This window comes from Melopsittacus undulatus, chromosome 1 (assembly GCF_012275295.1).
Source record: "Melopsittacus undulatus isolate bMelUnd1 chromosome 1, bMelUnd1.mat.Z, whole genome shotgun sequence".
Lineage (NCBI taxonomy): Eukaryota > Metazoa > Chordata > Aves > Psittaciformes > Psittaculidae > Melopsittacus > Melopsittacus undulatus.
The window spans coordinates 48051099-48071100 of record NC_047527.1 but is presented as its reverse complement, the minus strand read 5'-3'; the positions used below and the strand labels follow the sequence as shown (position 1 = coordinate 48071100).

At 40.8% G+C, this 20002-nt stretch overlaps 1 protein-coding gene across 1 annotated transcript in view; it reads right to left on the bottom strand.

Moving 5' to 3' along the window:
• Positions 1-20002, bottom strand: part of ANKRD29 (ankyrin repeat domain 29) — a 28903-nt gene that overhangs the window by 7785 nt on the left and 1116 nt on the right. Inside the window, exons 2-6 of the mRNA XM_005153521.3 lie at positions 15151-15261; positions 13220-13318; positions 11442-11540; positions 4904-5002; positions 1909-2007 (exon numbers count right to left, since the gene is read on the bottom strand). Coding sequence (XP_005153578.1) covers positions 1909-2007; positions 4904-5002; positions 11442-11540; positions 13220-13318; positions 15151-15261 — 507 coding nt within the window. The remainder of the gene's footprint in view (positions 1-1908; positions 2008-4903; positions 5003-11441; positions 11541-13219; positions 13319-15150; positions 15262-20002) is intronic.

Genomic DNA, 20002 nt, shown 5'->3' with positions numbered 1-20002 from the left:
ATACAGGGCAGATGCAAGCACTCAGGCACATGAATTAAGCCTCCAAATTCCGAAGGTAGAGAGGAAAACTTGGACACCGTGAGGAAGAAGCATGAACTCACACCTGGCACTCTGCAGCCCTGTATTCAATGTTATGTAGCTTAGAAAAGTTTCCTACAGCAGCGAGGGCGATGTAGCTTGTAACTGACAGTAAGAGTCATCTGGCATCGAAACTGCTCCATCTAAAGCTACATTCCTCATGACCAGCATGCCCCCTTTGAACAAAGTACAAATCTGTTTGCTGGTGAGAGACTGAAGTCCATGCATTACTTTACTAATTAAACAGTAAAAATGTTCCATTTGTTAAGGAAATGTTTCAAATTACAGTGGGTCCAAATACAAATGCCACAGACTTATCCAGGCATAATCTTAGCAGGGATCGGAGGTACCCTGAAGCAAAGTAAGCCCACCCTGCCAGAGCTGAAACAGAGCCAGGAGGAGCATTCACACAGAGTCAAGTCTTTGCCTCAACTAGGATTTAAAAATGCCTCATGGAACATTCTGTTGTAGAAATTGGATTAGAACTAAAACAATATTGTCAGAAGAATTAGTTGGTGCATTATAATTATGGTTAGCAGGATGCAGATTTTATGGCAACATGGTTCAGCTAAATCTAAGGCTCCCCAGCTTTATTTTGACCAGCTGAAAAGGCATTAATGCACACCTTGGTCTATCCTACTCCACTGATCTTTTAGACTGTGCGAATTAACAGCTTTTAACATTTTTTAATCTTGATCTTGGGAGACTGTGGAGGAAGCCTAGGAGCATCAGTTCAGGGAGTAGCTGCCAGCACAATTCCAGTGCTGGAGAGGTGCAGGAGGGGGCAGCAGGAAAATTACTTTAGTTTGAACACATAAAATGCTAATCTAGTTTCCTTGCACTACAGAGCAGCAAGTAGGCTACACAGACCTACAGGTGCAGTATAAGTCATATAGATCAATCTCTGCTGCCAGGCTATGATTTGTTAGGCTTTTGGTGTAGGTGAAAGGAAATACTGAGAATGCCTGACAAAGCTTGTCACATGCCATGCTGTCACTGTTATTAGAGTTTTCACATTCGTTTGCTCTCGCCTGATGATTTTTCAGTTGCTGCAAGTCGGTGATCACAGCCACCTGGCAGACATACGTGACTGATTGCAAGGACAAGACCTTATCCCATCAATTTAAAATGTGCAGTGAAGACCCAGGACAGCAACCTTGCCTGCAGGGTTTCAGCAGACCACACAGGAGACTTTATTAAAGCAGGCAAAGATTCCTGGGAAGCCCTGCCTCTAACCAGACATTTCTACGTGTTGGGAGTAAAGCTAGCTATGCAATTCCCACATCTGGCGATTCAAAGCAGCATATTAAATGTGCTGTTTAAGCACCAATTTTAGAGTCAAGAAACAGCTGAACAATTAAGGAATCCTTTTTTAGAAACCAAGAGAGCTTTTATTTTTATCTGTACACCATGTATGCTGTGTATTCCACAAATAGTTTGACACCTAGGAAGTCTCTTGCACCCTCACCTAACATCAGCATACAGTGATGCAGGGTGGATCTAACCTTAGCTCCCTAGCAGGGACCTCTGAACCAGCCACAAATCTAACTCAAATGATCAATGTTTGATCAAACAGCAGCCTGACTGCCTGCAGAAGAGCTAATTTCATGCTTATGGTTACCACTGGTTGTATGTTTTTGCAGGATTAAGGCTGCATCAAAAGAAGTGTGATCCACAGGTCGAGAGGAGGTGATTCTCCCCCTCTACTCCATTTGCTTGAGACCCCACAATCTGCCTTCCAGTGAAACACTTCCATGGGAATCTGATGCCTGGATTTTTCATAACTGTAAAAAATCAGCTCCCATTTCTGCTCTCAAGTATTGAGCTTACCTGCCGTGGCTGGTTAACCTTTGCTCCTGAAGAAAGTAGCAATCGGATGACATCCAGATAGCCTCCTTGTGCTGCCAGGAAAATTGCAGAAGCTCCATCCTAACAACAAATACATCCTTCTTACACTGCATTGAAGTGATGCCGTTTTTGCTCACAAAACCAAACCAAACTGAATCAAGTTCTGGTTCTTAAGCCATTATGCCATGTAACAGCAGGTATACAGCCATGCTCAGGAAATAATTGCCAAAATCCAGTCTAGCTCATAATAAACCATGGTGAGGTTTTCATTCTGTATGCACAAGTGCCGGCTCCCATCACACGTCAACCAAACATTAAATCCTGGTTCTGGAATCCTAAGAGTCTAGTTCATTGAAGCATCGTTCTACATAACAAGAAATTCATCCTGTATAGCAATGTAGTTTCATTTAGCCTTTATATGTTCATGCAGAAGTGTTCTGTTACATAGACACGCAGTAAAAATATGTTAAAGTACTTTGCAAGACAGGAGGCTCCAGCACTGAAGTCTGCCCCTGCCCATACTGCTGGGCCACCCTAACAACTACCAGGCCACTGCTCTGGCACACCTTGTAAAAGAGACTTCACCTGTAATAGAATAATGTAAAAATAGATAGCCCTATAGGAAACCAGCATTTTCTTGCAAAAGCTTGTGGAAGAACAAAGCTTTTGAAGAACAAAGATTGTAAACAAATCCGGGGTTTTAATTTTTCCTCGACGTGTCTTTCATGTGCAGATGTTCTCAGAATTTTACTTCACAGGAATTTCTTCCTTAGGAAAAGAATTTAAATGTCATATTTCATTGATTTTTTTGATGAAAAAATTTCAAACAGCATTATCATCCTTCCAACAAACTAGAAGTGGAAATCTGCACTGAGGGTGGGACAGGTGTTTACCCATCCTATAACCACAGCACTCAGCACAGAGCATGCTAGGGCAAGTTTTCTCAGAAGGTGAGACTCTTTAAATAGAGACATCCCTTCACTGTATCTCAGATATGCAAATACAGAGCTCATGTAATCTCATGCATATACAAACTACAGAGCATTATAGTAGAAGTCTGTTGTTGCCTTTGTTGGCATATCACTATGTTGGGACCAAACACTACTGTCTGCTAAGAGATACTGCACAGCTACTCTTCTTTCTGCAAAACTCAGCACAGACTTAGTGAAGCATGAACTGAATATAGCGCCCCAGGGACTGAATTTAGAATGTTTGGCTTTGATTTCAAGACAAATGTCCTGGCAAACAAAAGAGGTGTCTGCTGGCACTACAAACACACACCCCTGGGCTCTCTGAGGGGCTGTTTTCTCTGGTTGCTATGAGAGTATATGAAATAACAGGATGGTATTAGGTCCTTTGCAGGCTTCCACCAGAGACAAGTGTGATAATAACTCTTCCATTTAGAAAGTAAACAAGATTGTGTAATAATAAAAGAGCTTTTTATTGTAGCATCAGTAAAGATGGAGGACCTTGGGTTCCTTATCACCTACATGATTTGAATTGATGCTGTAATGAGAAGGCTGTTTTAAAGGTTATAACATATTTCTGCAAAACATACTGTTGAGTTATGGTATTCTCTCATCTTCTTCTCTACCCCTCACATAGGTAAATTTAAGATTAAAATATCTATCTTGATGGTTTTGGGAAGACTACCCAAATGCATGCTCAAAATCCCTCCCATTTTATTGTCTGCCAGTGAACCTGCCAACCAGTTACTGCTTTTCAAATACAGCTTGGCAACATCCCACAAAAGCAGCCAAGCTAACATTCATTTTCAGGAGATTGTGTTCTTATTTTATTAAGCAGATGTTTCTGCCTGGTTTTGCCCAATGACTGTAAGCAATAAAAATACATCTCTAAATGCAATTGCACATATTGCTCATTTCCAAGAGAGACAATAAGGAAGTTATTTTACTGTCTTTACTTCTAGGTAAGTGTCTGCAGGTGTGGCAGCATGGCTATTTTTAAACTGAGTGGTAAACCCCGGGATTACCATGCAGAGGTATGAATCACTGCCCTCAGATTAGAAAGGCAACTGCTATTTGCACAGCAGTGCAGGTGAATCACCTTTCTTTATAGGGTGGTGGCAGCAAAGAGATGGAGATCCCCTATGCATCTAGTACACAGCCCCCAGTGGCCTCTGCAGGCACCAGCCCTTAGCTCCCATGCACACTTGTGGGAGCTAAGATTCAATAGCATTCTGCAGATCCAAAGCCCCTGGAAAAAGCTGAAAAACTTATATCCCTGTGGAACAACTTCTTCTTTGTCAGTTTTGAGTGCCCCAGGGTAGGAATGATCAGTTGGAAGTGGAAGGAAAATCTACCATTTGTTTCTGTTGAATGCTGAAAAGCTCAATGTTTTTATGTCTCAGTTGCAGTAAATTAAATCCAGTGCTTCATTTGCTCAATCCAGCTTTCTGAAAAGTCAACTAAACAACATCAGCCATTTTAACCATCTTTTGCCCTAGAGGGCAAATACTGTCATGCTAGAGATACGCCAATACCAAATAACATAATTTTAACTAATATTTAAAAAAATAATTTACAGATATTTAAAGATTCAAATATTTTAACATTTACTATTCTTTCTGGCAAAAAACTGATTATCTGAGTCTCTGGTACCTCAGGGGCTTTATTGCTATTTACTCTTTTGTCTGCAATGAAAATCACTGGCAGGACATGACATAGTCTTTTGTTCAAGGCTAATGGATTACGCAAATCTGATCCAGATTTGATCCTTCATAGAGATAACATGGATATCAAAAGATATCCAGAACAGCTTTTCTGATTTCGTACTACTTCTTGCAGGATCATGAAAAGCAGACAGTTAACAGAATTCACGTCTTAGAAGAGTACTATAAAACCACATCTGGCAAATGCTTCTCTATGCTGGAGTCAGAACATCTGCTGTTGTCCAACCAACAGCGCATTTGTTCCATCACCAGTGTTGACAACACTATCTGTGTCAAATAACTCACATAAAGTTGATCATGAATGTTGGCACCATGCTTCAAGAGCGTTTCCACTACTTTTGCATGCCCGTACTGACAAGCAGCTAGAAGTGCAGTACCTCCATCCTGTAAAAAAGCAAAGAATGGGTACAGTCAGGTAAGAGTCAGGTGCTGGAGTAAACATCACCATACAAAAAGAAACCAGATTTTACGATTTCAGAATTTGGCTCACAGTGGTTCTGTAGCAACTAGCTGCTGAGTGTTTCATAAGCTTAGTACCAAGTCTTGCCATGCAAATCTTTAAACTTGGCTCTGTCACTGTAAATTGTTTTCTCCTGAGTTTTTTTATAGTGCTTTCTGTTTTGCTTTGTGTTCCGCATCTTCTGCTTTCCCACTAGAAACTTTGTTTTGTTTCCTTCACAACTCCTCCACCTCTTCCCTTTACAGCCAAATCCCACCCTCCTGCCAAGCTCTTCCACCGACTAAAGGACAGCATACCTTTCCCCTGCTCCAAGCCTACCGATCATTTACTGTTCTTTAGCCAGAACCTCACTCCCTGTCGTTTCCTGCCTCTAACCTATTGATTGTTTGCCTGAGGAAGAGTAAGGAGGGTGCATTTTGAAGCATGCTAACCAGACCAAAGTCAGACCAAACACATGACCACCAGTGAAAGCCACATTATGTCTGCTGGAAAAGTGAGATCCCTGCAGGTAGTATCAATCCCAGACAGTTTTGTTGCTGCACATCACCACTAAAGGGAGACCTAGGCACATGCATTGAATCCTGCTTGTAGACATGCTCCCTTGGGAGCCATCTGAGAAGGGAATCACCTCAGTGTCCTGGCAACTGAATCCAAGCCAGCTGAAACAACTGAGATAGATAGCAAACATGGGTCTTGCCATCTCAGGTGCAGTATTCCCCACTCAAAAATTACCAGTATTTCTAACACTAATATGGAGAGAAAGTTCTTAGCTTCTGCCTGGTATGGCACCACACCATCATGAAAGATGAGGCACACCCCTAGTCATCCTCACCAGAGGTCTTCTCTCTCCTTCCCTGCCTTCTCCCAATCTCAAGCCGCTCCTCCACAAGAGAAGCTATCTGAAGTATTTCTAGAGCTGTTATTAATGTAGGCAGAAGACTGTTTTCCCTCAGCTTTGTTCTCTGAAACAGCTCCAAAGTTTTGTCTGAAATTTTCCACACAGACAGTTATCCACAGCTTGAACAGTCAAATGGATCGTTTATAATGGGAAGTGCCAGCCAAATTTATTAATCTGTGGTGCTATTTCATGCCTACAATAACCTCATGAAAACTCAAGTTCTGACATGACTGAGCTAACCCATGGGGACTGTATATAACTGCTCTCAAATTCATCCTTCCTTCCCTGTGATGCTGAAAAGCAAATGAGGCTTGAATGTCAGCAAAGTCACGGATATGAAGCTGTTATATGGCAATCTAAGAATTGCATATTAATTTTAAATTATTTGAGTAAATATAATGTGTAATCGGGTTGAGGGAGTTAAGTTACTCTGTAGCTACAATGTGTCATTAGACTTTCCTGTCAAATTGAACTACCCTAATTTAACAGGAACTGCTGAAACAAAACACACAAGCAGTCATAGAGGATTCTGAATTAAAGAAATGCCTTATACACACTTAAAGACAATGGCAAAAACTAATAGCTTCATGAAACCTATTTCCTGTCTCCAACCAGCTGAAAGACACTTTACTCCAGTGGTGAATTAGCAGATCAAAGGGCTACAAACAAAATAGAGATTTTCAAAGAGTCTTTCCCTGAATGAAACAGAAAGAGAAAAATCAGTGAATTAAGAAGAGAAACTGTGCTATCCAGATTGGAGGTCCTCTGTGGAGAAGCAGGGAAGGAAGATTTTTAGGAAGCTTAAAAATATGGAGGTTCCCTGTATAGAGGGTAGACACACTCAGCTGCACATGGGAATAGTTTGTTAACTGTTTTATGGTTTAGTTTTTGCTTTCTAAAAATTAGTGCATTCTCAACAAATTCCTGTTATTTTAAGAAGATTGTTTGGTTATTAACATAAGTTCTGGAAGGAATCAAATAACAGGTCCCAAACAAAAGGCAGGCCTGCAAAGCTAACCACAGTTAGCACAGCAGAGCTGGACTCCAACACTTGAGAGTCCAATATACAGCCTGAAGTTTAAGAAGGAAGACACTTCTCACAGGATATATTTGGTGTCTGAAAATGGCAATCCTAACCAAGTGTTTGGTTGAATCCATTGAACAGTTTTAGATAGATACATTTTTTGAAAGAATAGCACCTTTCCAAAATTTAGATCTTTCAGACTAGAGCAACCAAGTTTTCTCCATTACCCTGATTAGAGCTTGGGGATCAGAAAAAAGCTTTGCATGGTCCCCAGTTCCAGCTGTCCACCCTGAATCAAATATAAACCTGATCAGAAAGAACTAAGTAACAGCTCCTTGGTATCTAAGACCTGCTCTACTGCATGTCTCCTATGAAGCTGAATACTTTCAACAGAAAAGACTGTGATTTTATTTGCACACTGGGTGAAGGTACCACTATGATAAGCAGAGATAGGTCTTTCTGCAAGAAAGAGAAGTCAAAGCCAGGAATCTTTTCCACGGACCATGTGGTAAGACAGCATTCAGATAAATCAAAAAACTGTCAAACAGTGAGAAGGCCCATGGTTTTTTAGAAGGAAAATTCAGCCCCTTCTCCCCCACATCAAACTTCCATCTTGCTTTACCTTACATTTTCCTCCAGCAAACTCTGTCTGGAGACCCCAGTGTTTTATAGAATCATAGAATCATAGAATAGTTAAGATTGGAAAGGACCTTAAGATCATCTAGTTCCAACCCCCCTGCCATGGGCAGGGACACCTCGCACTAAACCATCTCACCCAAGGCTTCATCCAACCTGGCCTTGAACACCGCCAGGGATGGAGCATTCACAACCTCCCTGGGCAACCCATTTGTCATGGATTGAGCATGTTTTGAGGATGTTTTTTGTTCAAGGTTTTTTCCAGCCAGGTGGAGGAGGGGAGTCCGGGAGGAAGGAGAGACAGGACACCTGACCCAGGCTAGCCAATGAGGTATTCCATACCATAGCACGTGATGCCCAGGATGCATACTGGGAAAGAGAAAGCTGGAGGAAAATGGAGGGGGGAGCACGCGGTGCTCGGCCGGGCAGGGTGGAGTGAGTTATGGGTCGGTGGCTGGTGGGGTGTTGTATTCTCTTCACTTGCTGTTTGCTGTATCATTATTATTTGTAGTAGTAAATGGCAGTAGGGGTTTTGTGTTATGCCTTAGCAATTAAACCGTTCTTATCTCAATCCGTGAGGGCTACATTCTTTGGATTCTCCTTCCTAACTCTCCGGGAGTTGGGGGACTTGGTTTAAACCACGACACCATTCCAGTGCCTCATCACCCTTACAGTAAAGAACTTCTTCCTTGCAATAGGGAGGACAAATGAATTATGAATAAAAACAAAAAAAAGTAAATGACAGAGTTTTAACATCCCTTTCAGCCATGTGGTGCCCTCTTTCCTTTTTTTTTTGCTTTAGCTGAAACGAGTAAAAAGCTGAAGCAGCATCTTTGGTACTGGCAAGCCTCTTGGAAACTGAGAGCAGGGCATAAAGTGGGAGCAAGGACACACCAGCAACCATAGAGGCACTCCTGGGGCAGTCACCCTCTGCAGCAGGCAGGGGCTGGTGTTGCAGCCTAGAGAATGCACATCACCTTGGATTTATTTCTTGTTCATATCCTCTTTTACTGACACAGTTTAGCCTCTATTAATCCTGCACTGCAAACCCTTCCAGCTCAGATAAGAGCCAGTTCTCTCTGTTCTCTCAGCTACCTCTGCAGTTCTTTCTCTGAAACAGTTTTTCTTACCCCCACACAGTCTGTCATCCCTAGAGGTGACACATACAGCAGCTGCTAACCTCCCATGCAAATGCTTGGAAGAACAGTACCCAAAAAGACCATGTCATCTGGGGTAGAATTCCCTGTTTTCCTACTTCTTCCCTCACCTCTATCATCATTGCCTGAAAGTAACTTAGAATTAAAATGATGTTTTATTATCTCTGAAATATACTACAAAGGAAGGAACTGCTCTTCTGGAATCACTACCTGCTGAAAAATAGCCTCTGACATATCACTGAACGTGCACTATTGCGCAGAAAACATGCCACCATGCAAACCCTTGTAAGAAACCACATGCTTATTACATGTCTCAGAGTAAGGAAAGAGAACACACTCCTATTTATGATGCATACTTCTAGGGGTGTTGGACTGAGACAGTGAAGAATAATATTATTGAATAATATGTATTTTATAATATATATAGAATAACCTTCAATATTATTATTTATTCTCTTTATAACATCAGCAATTATTGATAAATATTTTATTACACTGTTTTAGGATGTTTGCTTTGCCTGCTGTAGTGAATACCAACTCTAATGATACAAGGTGTAACGAAAATTGAACACCTATATTAAGATCTCCAGTGCTCTTGTATATGAGTAATAAACGTAGTAATTACAATTTACAGAGAGGTACATGAAAAAGAAAATGTTGGGCTTTGCATTTCCTTGCCTTAAAGTCTGTTTCCTGGATTACATTCAGTTTATTCCTTATTTCCATTCCATGTTCATTTGTAATAGAAAGTTCTTTGCAGATTGATTGATTGCAGTGCCCTTCAAAACCAGTCAGGATCAGCCATATCTTTTCCAGCACTGCTCCTAGCTGAGCACTTTAATCAGAAAATGCTTTATGTCTGACCTGAAAAGGCATTTTGTCAACTATAGTGTTTCTGGGTTTGGAGGGGGTGGAGGAGCCTATTATCTTAGTCACCTTTTAATAGAAGGACGGTTTGATGGAAAAATTCCAATCTATGAAAACCACATTATTAAATGGGAAACTTGAACAGATGCATAACCACACTCGAAGGCCAGTGGAAATGCACACTCTCAGTGCACACCTTCTCAGTGGAGTCTCCTGCTCAGGTACACACTGCTGCACAAAGTACAAGTTAGTTTCCCACCAAGCCTCAGTCTAAAACTTCGGTGGGTTACCAAAGCCAAGTCTGGAAGCTCTGAGTGTTTGTATTCCCGTGTCTAGGTCCTTGCTTCAGAAGAAAAGCTGCAGTCCACAAGCAAGGAATGAGTGGAAGTATGAACATGACAATTTCCAGGATAGATCCTAGCATTAATGATGAATCTAGCAAAGCTCTCATGTTACTGTTGAGAGAGAGCAGATCCTTTCAGTAAAGAGGGCATGACAAGATAGCTAACCTCAACTTGTTAAACCAGTGTCACTTTAATCTTGCACAGATTATTCTAACTCAGCTATCCTTTGGTTCAGATATTAAGAGCTTTTTTAGGCACAATAGCTTGTGTCATACTTTGAGTGCTTAAAAAGTATCCTAAAAGATACTTAGGACTGGCACATGGGCCATGTCAGGTCTAAATTCAGAAGAGGCTGCCAGGAATATGGGGGCTGGGGGAAGAGTTTCAAGGTGAGCAACAGTAGAGCCCAAACGTGCATTTGTCCAAAGCCTGAAGCCATTAGGAGCATCTGAATGCAGGAATATTGTATTTTAATTTAGATCTTTACTCCCTTTTATCTTCCCTACTGACTCATGTCAGTATATTTTGCATGCTTCGTAAAGATCATATATTGTCATGAAAGATCAAACAATTTCAAAGTAGTCATTCAAATCACAAACTATAACATCTTTAAGGATTGACTGCTGTGGGATAAAGAACTATTCCTTCTTTAAACACATTGCTATGGATCCCAAGGTAAATCCGTGGCAAGTGTCTTTTCAGATTGTTGGGATGCTCCAAAATGTGGCTAGTGTATCAAGGACAAGCATATGTAATGAAAATATGCTGGGTTTGTTTCTGTTTGCTGAAAGCAGAGGTTCTAGTACTGCTTTGGACAATGAAACTGAATTGATACACTGATGTCAGTGATGAATGGAAGCTGTTCACCCCACAACAGGGGATGAACCAACCCAGGCTCTACCATCTGTGCTTCTGGCTATTCTGAGGAGATTTTGTAAAAGGACTGACCTGAACAAATAAATAGAAGCTCTGAGGTTCATTCCATCCTGGCACAGATGGGTAACTAGGAATTTAGGGAGGACTGAAGCCATTATACTTTTACGTATCCTATTTTAGCACCCAGATGCATCCCAAAATAGATGAAATTCCATTCTGTGCAAGTGCAATACATATACACCTAAAATGGGATCCTACCTAGCATGTATAAAAGGACCTTTTCCTCCTGTGTTGTAGCATGGCTTGAGAATAAAGACTATCAACTATCACTATCAAGGGACTGACCTTTGATCAACTTAAGCCATTAAGTCTAGGTAACAGAAGCTAGTCCCAACTTAATATTTTCATAATATGTTGCATTATGCATATTACTCAGAAAATGTTCAAGTGAGGAAATCCTTTTATCATCCTGCTGCTGCCATGTCATGTTTCATGTGAACAGGAAAAAAAGCCTTGATTGTTGGAATGTATCAGCATGCAAAACCAGACCCATCATCTTACTTTATTCCTAAATTCAGTAGAGGCTCCAAATTCAAAGAGAAACTTCACTACATCGTTGTGGCCTTGCTGTGCAGCAAAGAACAGAGGAGTTGCACCTGACTGTAAGGAATAAAATGGATTAAAAAAACCCCAAACACATAAAACACTTTATGTAAATTTCAAATCTAAAAGTATTCAAAATCTGTTGCATATCAGCTGAAAAGACAGGATGATTTTGAGGACTTCTGAGGACACCAGGTATCTTAGGTCAGTTTTATTCCTATTGCACTGAGAAATCTGTCCAGCATTGTATGTTTGAATAAAATCCAAGTTTCATAAGGGGCTTCTGCGCAGTTACTAATACAGACATCTTAGAATTTAGTAACTTCTACCTAGTCACCAGGTATGGAAAAAAAACCCAGAGTGAGAAAAGACATAACAGAGGAACAGCTAATTTGAAATTCACTCCCGTGTTCAATGCCTTTACAATAGGTCTCTTGACACCATTTCAGAGCCTCCTCTTCCAGACACAGTTATGGGGCTTTCACTTCCCTGAGCTTCACAACACCTTCAGAGTACAAGAGCACTGGTTGAGCTACTTGTTGAATTTAGTGTCAAAACAGAGCCGTTTGTCTTTGGGGCTTAAATGTTATCTGTGCTGCTTCTTCTCTGCAACAGAGTAAATTAGGAGGATTTCAGGGTTTTTTTTGTTGGCTTGCTGAATCAGTACACCCTGAGCAATACTCAAGAGCAGCCCCATAAAACTGTTCTCAACTCTTCCTTTTGTCCCTGCTTTTCAAGCAGTGTTTACCTAAGGGAAGGGGCATGTTTAAATACAAGTTTTGCTGGAACAGGACCCCACTGAAAGACACTGACATTCACGGTTAGAGCAAGTTTAGGCCAGTAAGTGCAGACACTTATCATTGAACACAGCATTCACTGACTCAGTAACTTGCAGGTGTCAACATGAGATTAATTCTCTGGTTCCAGGTTTCCAAGGAAAGTGAGAAACATTGGCTTGTATTGTTAAAGCAACAAACATACTGCTGTCCTGCACTGCCTGCCACCTTCCCATGTTACTGCATGCCCTCCTTAAACTGCTCTGCTCTTAGGACCAGTACAACTGTTGTTGTCTCAGAGCAATTCTGCTTTCTGCATATACAGCACACAGAACAGAGTAGCTGCAGGTACTCCTTACAAACATCTGTGTGGAATACAAGGGGAAGGCAGCTTCCTGAAGCCAGCCACAAGGAAGCATGGTACAAGAGATGCCTTGAAGGCAAAGCAAAGCTGAAAGGAAGGGTACAGGTGATTAAGCTGTGGGATTGTTAACGATGAGCTGGCTCAGACCAAGAGGCAGAAACTCCAAAGCATAGTGAGCCAAAATAATCCCCAGGCTAGCAATGACATCTATTCCATTTTAATGACTGGACTCTGCAAATCAAATGGTAAAGGACATCTCATCCGGAGAGCTGTAAGTTACTGTGCTGGTAAGTAAAACTGCAGGTGCATAAATGGTGTAACCCTGGAGTTACATCTCAGATTTAACTGCCCCTCACCAAGCAGATGTGCTGGAAATGTTTGATGAATTATTTATAAATGTTCCTCTGGCATCTCATTTCCTATTATAAAATCCAGACATCTGATTCCGTGATGTCCTCAGAGCAGACCCTGTTTATACATGCAAGTAACACAGAAGCAATTGGCAAAAAAAGCAGCAGACAACACCACAACACTCTTATTATTTGTAATAAGCCAATGGTCACTTAATCCCTGTTTGAATGCAGAACTTCTCCTACCTCTCTCTGCAGATTGATATCTGCTCCTTGCAACACCAATTCCCGTACACAGTCTATGTGGCCATAGTAAGATGCTACCATCAGAGCTGTTGTGCCAAGCTGGGAATAAGGAAAAACAAGTCAGTACCTTATACAGACACCTTCAGCAATGAATCAGGCTGAATGGAAGAGACAGCAGCAGCTCTTCTGAAAAGCTGAAAGAAGATTGTGATAATTGAAGAACTTGCTATCATTTAAAGGTTGCTATCAAGAATACTTTGAAAATGAGCAGTTAGTGGGTGTTAAAGCAAGAACATTACAGACTTGTCTGCAGTGCTAAGGCCTGACCATTTGACCAATATGTATGGAATGACTTTGCCTTATTGTCCTAAAATAAGTGAAACAAGGGTAACAAGAATGTTTTTGGTTTATGCACAGCATTTTTATCAGAGAATCCCAAAGATCTTTGCATCATTTCCAGGATAATAAACTTAGACACAGGAGCTGAGTGACTTAGCTGAGTCAATTCTGAGTCATAGTCAGGAGCAAGGTCTGGGTGATTTGAATACTAATTCCCTATCCAAATTATGAGAGTAATCACTTTATATGAGAGAACTTTCCATACCAGAACTATGTGTTGAAGTTCCCACAGTACACCATAAGGTCACTACTTCCGTGAACCAGATAAGATTCAGGTCATATGTATGTGATGTGCAGACAGCTCACAGAAACCACATGCCTAGGGATGAAACTTATCCTCTAAACCATTCACACATACCAGTTCAATTTAAAGAAGGAATGTATCACATTTCAAGAAAGAAGCATGCAGCCTTAATCATACCAGAATATTATAGTCTAGAAAATGTGTATGCCTGATAGAATGGATAAGGCAGGATATTTTACAGTGCATTGCAAAAATTCTTTACCAAAGTTAGCCTTCTTTTGAGAAAGATCAAGGAGTAATGGACCTTATTTCTTTACACTGATCTGTCCTGCTTACTTCATTCCCCATCTGAATATCCTTCCCTCCCTGTCAGAAAGACAGTCATAGCATCAGCTCCAGAAGTAGTGCAGGACAAATACTTGCCTACAGGGTAAAAATTAAACTAAATGAAAAGATAGGTGGAAGTCAATGGGCTTATAAAATCTTTTGCACTTTTAAGATACTCAAAGAAAGAGAGGTTGTGGCAGGTTCATGTTTCAGGCTGGAAATGTATAACACAGACACAACTCTCAATAAGTCAGGCCCAGCTCCAAACAATAGAAATCTGGGGATTTCTCAACCTCAGCTTTCCCCCGCTCTTTGCCACAATTACCTCTCCATACACTGTAGGCAGAATAGCAAGATGTATATGTGTTTTCACCCCATTTCTAATCTCAAAACTGATTTCAACCCATGCCAATTACAGTAAGGAAATCCCCATGAAATCTATCTCCCATGTGGCTGGGCTACTCTTTGCTTAGCCTTGGTGCCAAGTCCAGGAGATACTGGGGGGTGGTGGGAGGATCAGCAGTTATAGGAGGCCAGTAATTCTTCTAATTATGAGGATCTTTGCAAGCTGACAGAATCATTGCTACCTGGGCTTAGTGGAGTTGACTCTTCACTGTGATCTATTACTATAATGACATTTCCTTGCAAAGAGAAGCCCGAGGTGTTAGGATCCCTGCTTTTAATGTCAGCACCACAAATAACTGTGTAAGACACATTTTTGAGTGCGGGCAAATTCCTTGCCCCTTGCCATTGGTGTAAATCATCATGCTATTTTATCTTGAGCTTCAAACTTGCTTCCTGACAAGATAAGGTTTTAAATCATCCCTAAGTGCCATGAGACTCTTCTATGCCTATTGTTAGATCCTCGCCACACTCTCTGCACAGCGGGCTATGGAAAGTGATGTAAAATCAGTGCCCAGGGTGTACATGCTGAACCCATGACAGTGCGTTATGTGCATACGCTGTCTTTGCAGTCCACATCTACTCGCCCACTGTTCATCAGGAGTTGGAGGAGAGCCAGGTTTCCTTTTCTCGCAGCCCAAAATGCAGCATTGGCAAGTGGTGTTTCTTTCTGGTGAAAAAAGAAAGAAAAGAAAGAAAGGAATCACTTTGGAAGATGCAAACATACACATGTGAATTCTGCATTCAAGCCAGGCACATTTCAGCTCAGTGTGCTGTTCTTTCAAAACCAGAGCATGAAAGAGAAGCTGATTTAATTTCTTTGTGCAATTAAAGAGAACAGTCTCTCCATACTACCTCATGTTGTTTCAGGTTTTCCCTGTGTCCATGGCAGCCTATGTCTCTTAGCTTGTGCTATAATGAGAGTCGATGATGCTAGTCCAGATCCACAGGGAAACATCACAGAAAACAATGTGCTAACTAGCACCTGTACTGTCTGCTTCTGTGATGGGGCTGAGCACAGTCAGAAAGGCTGAATCATCCTGCTGACATGTCCTGCTGCAGGACATCCTCCCAGGTTTTAGGCTGGCTCTCTGCTGTCTCCTTCTTTTTTCGTGTTTTCAAGTCCCACCACAGCAAAAAGTATTGCTCATGCATTTCTCATACTGTTTGGTCTGCCTCCTCCCTGGAGTTAACACCCTGTAACTGTGGGCACATGAAATATCTCCTGAGTGATGCCAGGAAAAGAAAAGGATTAAATCTTTCTGTCTATAGATTTACAGATTCATTTACTAGGTATGCAGGGCAATATGTAAGTCAAAATTAGGAAACTCTGAAGTCTAAATAACACAGTCCACTGTTAAACAAATTGGTAATAATATAATCCTCTTTTGAGGCTTTCTTAGCCCTAGAAACAATGCCACAGTGTGACTTCTTCTGGGTAGAAGCAAATTATCACTGCCCCAGCATAGGAGGAGGACAGCAGAAAAAGACACAGACTTTGCACCTGGCCTCTTTATTAGATCCATGCAAGCAGCTGCCAAAAGGCTGCCTTGACAGGTAAGCACTGTGACGGGTGAATTATGGAGGCAAAACAGCACTGTGATGGCAATAGTATGTATCCTAAAGCAGCCTCATGCTGCTGTTTTTTCATAAGGCCTAAAACCACCAACAGTTCAGTAAAGCACCTTTTCATTGACAGTCATCTTAGACAAAAACAGTGTCAAAAATAGCCGGGGGTCTTGCTCTCCAGTGAATCCTGCCTTCAGGATAACCCAAACAGGATACACAGTGGATAGAAAAGTCAATCATTCAGCTTCAGAAAATGTAATACATGCTTCTCCATGTCTAAATGTCAGTAGACATGTGTAATGAGGTAGAGAATCAGGATTGAATGGTTTTATGCTTGATGCTTAAAATGCACACATAGAGGAGAGTTTGGATTGCTTCCTTCACTGCTGCAAAGGTAATAAACCTCACAGAAACCAGCAGACACAAGACAAATCCTGTATGAATATATCACAGATCTGTCACACTGATCACTTTCCATGAGCTGCATTTTTAATATTCATAGATTAGAAAACTGGCAGTTGTTTGAGATGAGAGAAGTTTCAACCACTCAATAAATTATACGACACTTCCTATAAATTGGTAGCAATATTTCTTGTGCCAGCACACACAGGGGCAGGAGTCTGCAAAAATACAGTAAGAACAATAAATAGCAAGATCAAATTCTGATCTTCCTTCTACAGCTAATGCATTTTCCAGGTGAATCTGTAGATAATGTCAATCAAATTAAAGCTAGCAGTTTATACCCTTACTGGCAACGCAGTAGTGTTTTCCTGTCTTCACATTTTTAACCACTAAAATTTTACGTAAAACAAACAATTAACCTAAACACACAGTAGCTCATGTTGCCCTTTTTGCTCTGATTCGTTAGGCAGCTACTTAATTATAGAGCTGGTAGTTAGAAATATTGTCTTACTTTATTATGATATTAAGTGGAAAGCTATTGCAAAGAATTCTATTTAGACCTTTCTGAATGGGAAATCAAATTCCTTCATATATCTCTATTTATATATATATATACATCTATATCTACACCTATAGCTACAAATACTCTATCTCTATCTATCTATGTATCTGGTCTTTTTATATCTCACTCTATCCTTTAAACTTTGAGAAAACTTTAGGATATGGCAATATACCCATACAAGGAAAGATTTATTTAATTGAGCCAGGTTTTCTACAAGAGGGCACAGTAGCAATGTGACTGCATTTTATTGTGCCCACCATACAATATCACCTTTATTTATCAGAAAGGCAAGAGCCAGAATCAAAATCCAGAAACTCTTCACCTGCTTTCATCAGTTTACATGAGGAGAGAACTAAGTTGCCAGTGCTACCTTAGTCTGGAAGTAAAAGTCCAAAATCATAAATTCCTGCCTCTTTTTTTCCTGCTTGCAATTACTAAAGTAGCTCTCCAGCAAAGTTGTCTTCATACTTTGGATCAGACCCAAGGAATGGGAGAATTCTCCAGTGCATCAAGGGTATGAAATCAGGTTTTTCCCAGTGGTGCTTTTGACCCAATTTGGAACAACTGCTATCAGTACTCGTATTTCCCCTTGTGCCCCCGCTTCCTTGTATAAAAATAGAGTAAACAACATGTTCAGACAACCAACCATACTGTGATTAGATAAAAAAGGCAAACACAAATCTGAGCTATTTTACCTGCTAAGACGAATGGAATTTGCAAAATCATTCAGGTGATCTGTGTACGCTACAAGGACAGCCTCAGGGAGTACCATGTGGCAATTGCTTTTCTGCTTTCAAACCAAGGATTTATACCTTGGTGCTCTTCATTTTCAGGCATGATCAGCAATACTGACATCACTGGTAGGCCAAATGTAAGGCACTACTTTGGGATTACTAATCTGATTAACTGAATAATTTTTGAGCAATAAATGGGCTTTAAATAGCAGCATGTGTCATAAACCTTGACTGCTGTTTTTCATTTATGGACTCGATCCTGTCTCATCAGATACTTAGGGAGAGGTACTGTTGAATTTCAAGAGCTTAAATGGATACAATTTCCATGCAATTCTGATTACAAAGCTAGTCTGCTCCTAAAGCCGCCTTAAAGTAAATGATTGATTCTCAGCATTGACAGTCTGGGAACAGAATGTAATAAATGTTTAAAAAAGCGATTAGCTAATGGCTTTGGTGAAAATGACATGTTTCATAATGTCATTTGTTCCGGCATCAGCAACTTTCAGGGTACAATTTCATCTACCTCATCAAGATCTCCAGAGCATTATTTCAAACTCTGGCTGTGCTACACATTTCTAATTTTTTATATACTTTTATGAGGGCCCAAAGATGAAAAACTGGCATTATATTCATGCTGTACTGACATCAAGAACAAATACTTATTCATAGAATCAAAGAACCATAAACTCATAGAATCATATTGCCTTGGGTTGGAAGGGACCTCAAAGATCTTTTGGTTCTAACCCCCTGCAACTGGCGGGGACACCTTCCACTAGACCAGGTTGCTCAAAGCCCCATCCAGCCTGGCCTTGAACACTACCAGGGATGGAGAATCCACAACTTCTCTGGGCAACCTGTGCCAGGGCCTCAGCACCCTCATAGTGAAGAATTTCTTCCTAATACATAATCTCAATCTCCCCTCTTTCAGTTTAAAGCCATTCCCCTTGCACTGTCCCTACATGCCCTGATAAAAAGTCCCTCTCCATCCTTCTTGCATGCCCCCTTTAGGTACTGGAAGACTGCTGTATGGTTTCGCTGAAGCCTTCTCTTCCCAGGCAGAATAAGCCCAGTTATCTCAGACTGCCTTCATAGGAGAGTTTGTGGCCCTCTTCAGGACTTGTGGACTCTTCTGGACCATTCAAAAATTGCAGAGAAGAAAATATACATTATAAATCTGACAAGACCATTTCTATGCAGCAATACAGAAAAAATAAAATGCGCTAATGTGTCTGTGTATGTCATCTTAAGAAGATCGAGGGGAAAAGTATCATTTAAATGCTGTGATCAGCAGCTCCTACTCCCTGCCCTACCTTTGACTTGCTGTTTGCAAAGAAGAGGGAGGTCAGAGTGGGGTAACAACTGATTAACAGTACCATTTTTAAACAGTGAACTTAAAGATGAAATAAAAGAGGCATAGGCAAAGAGAAAGGAGATGAGGAGAACACTCGCCTGGTGGCTGTTCCTTGTTCTGTCAAGATAAAAGAAAATTCCCTTTTCTTTCTCAGTTTCTAAACAATTCCTAATGGAAAGGAGAATTGAATAAAAAGTTTGAAGAAGAAGAACTGGAAATCAGGATCAAACATGATAGAATGGAAAATGTTAGTGGACCCGAGGAGGAAAGAGAGAGGAATTAATTAGATAACAATATATCTTACATGAAGGATGTTGATAAAAAAGTAGATCAAGATACAAATGTAAGTTTAGACAGGCAAAAGCTAGTAGAAGAAGAGGGGATATTCATGTGTGTAGATAGTGAGAAAGCAAGATAAATGCTACCCTATGAGTAAGTAGGATAATCAAATGAAGAACATGAATAAACAGTGGCAAAAACATGAATAAACAGTGGCAAACAGATGTCAGGAATCCAAGTACAGGGTCTTCTGAGAGAAAGTGAAAATGCCAACAAAAAAGACACATAGAAGAGCGAAAAAGCAGAGAGAGGTGGGGGCTGAAGTTCTCCAGAGGAAGAGAGAGCTGGCAGTGGGTGAGCTGCCTTGAACAGGAGTACTTGAGGGAATAGAAAGTGAGAAATAACAGCACAGAAAAAGAGCTGATGGGAACAGAATAGAAAAGAAAACCTGAAGGACAAAGCTAAAAAAGGAGGCTAGAAAAACAAGGGAAGAAGTGGATAGCACCACCAACAG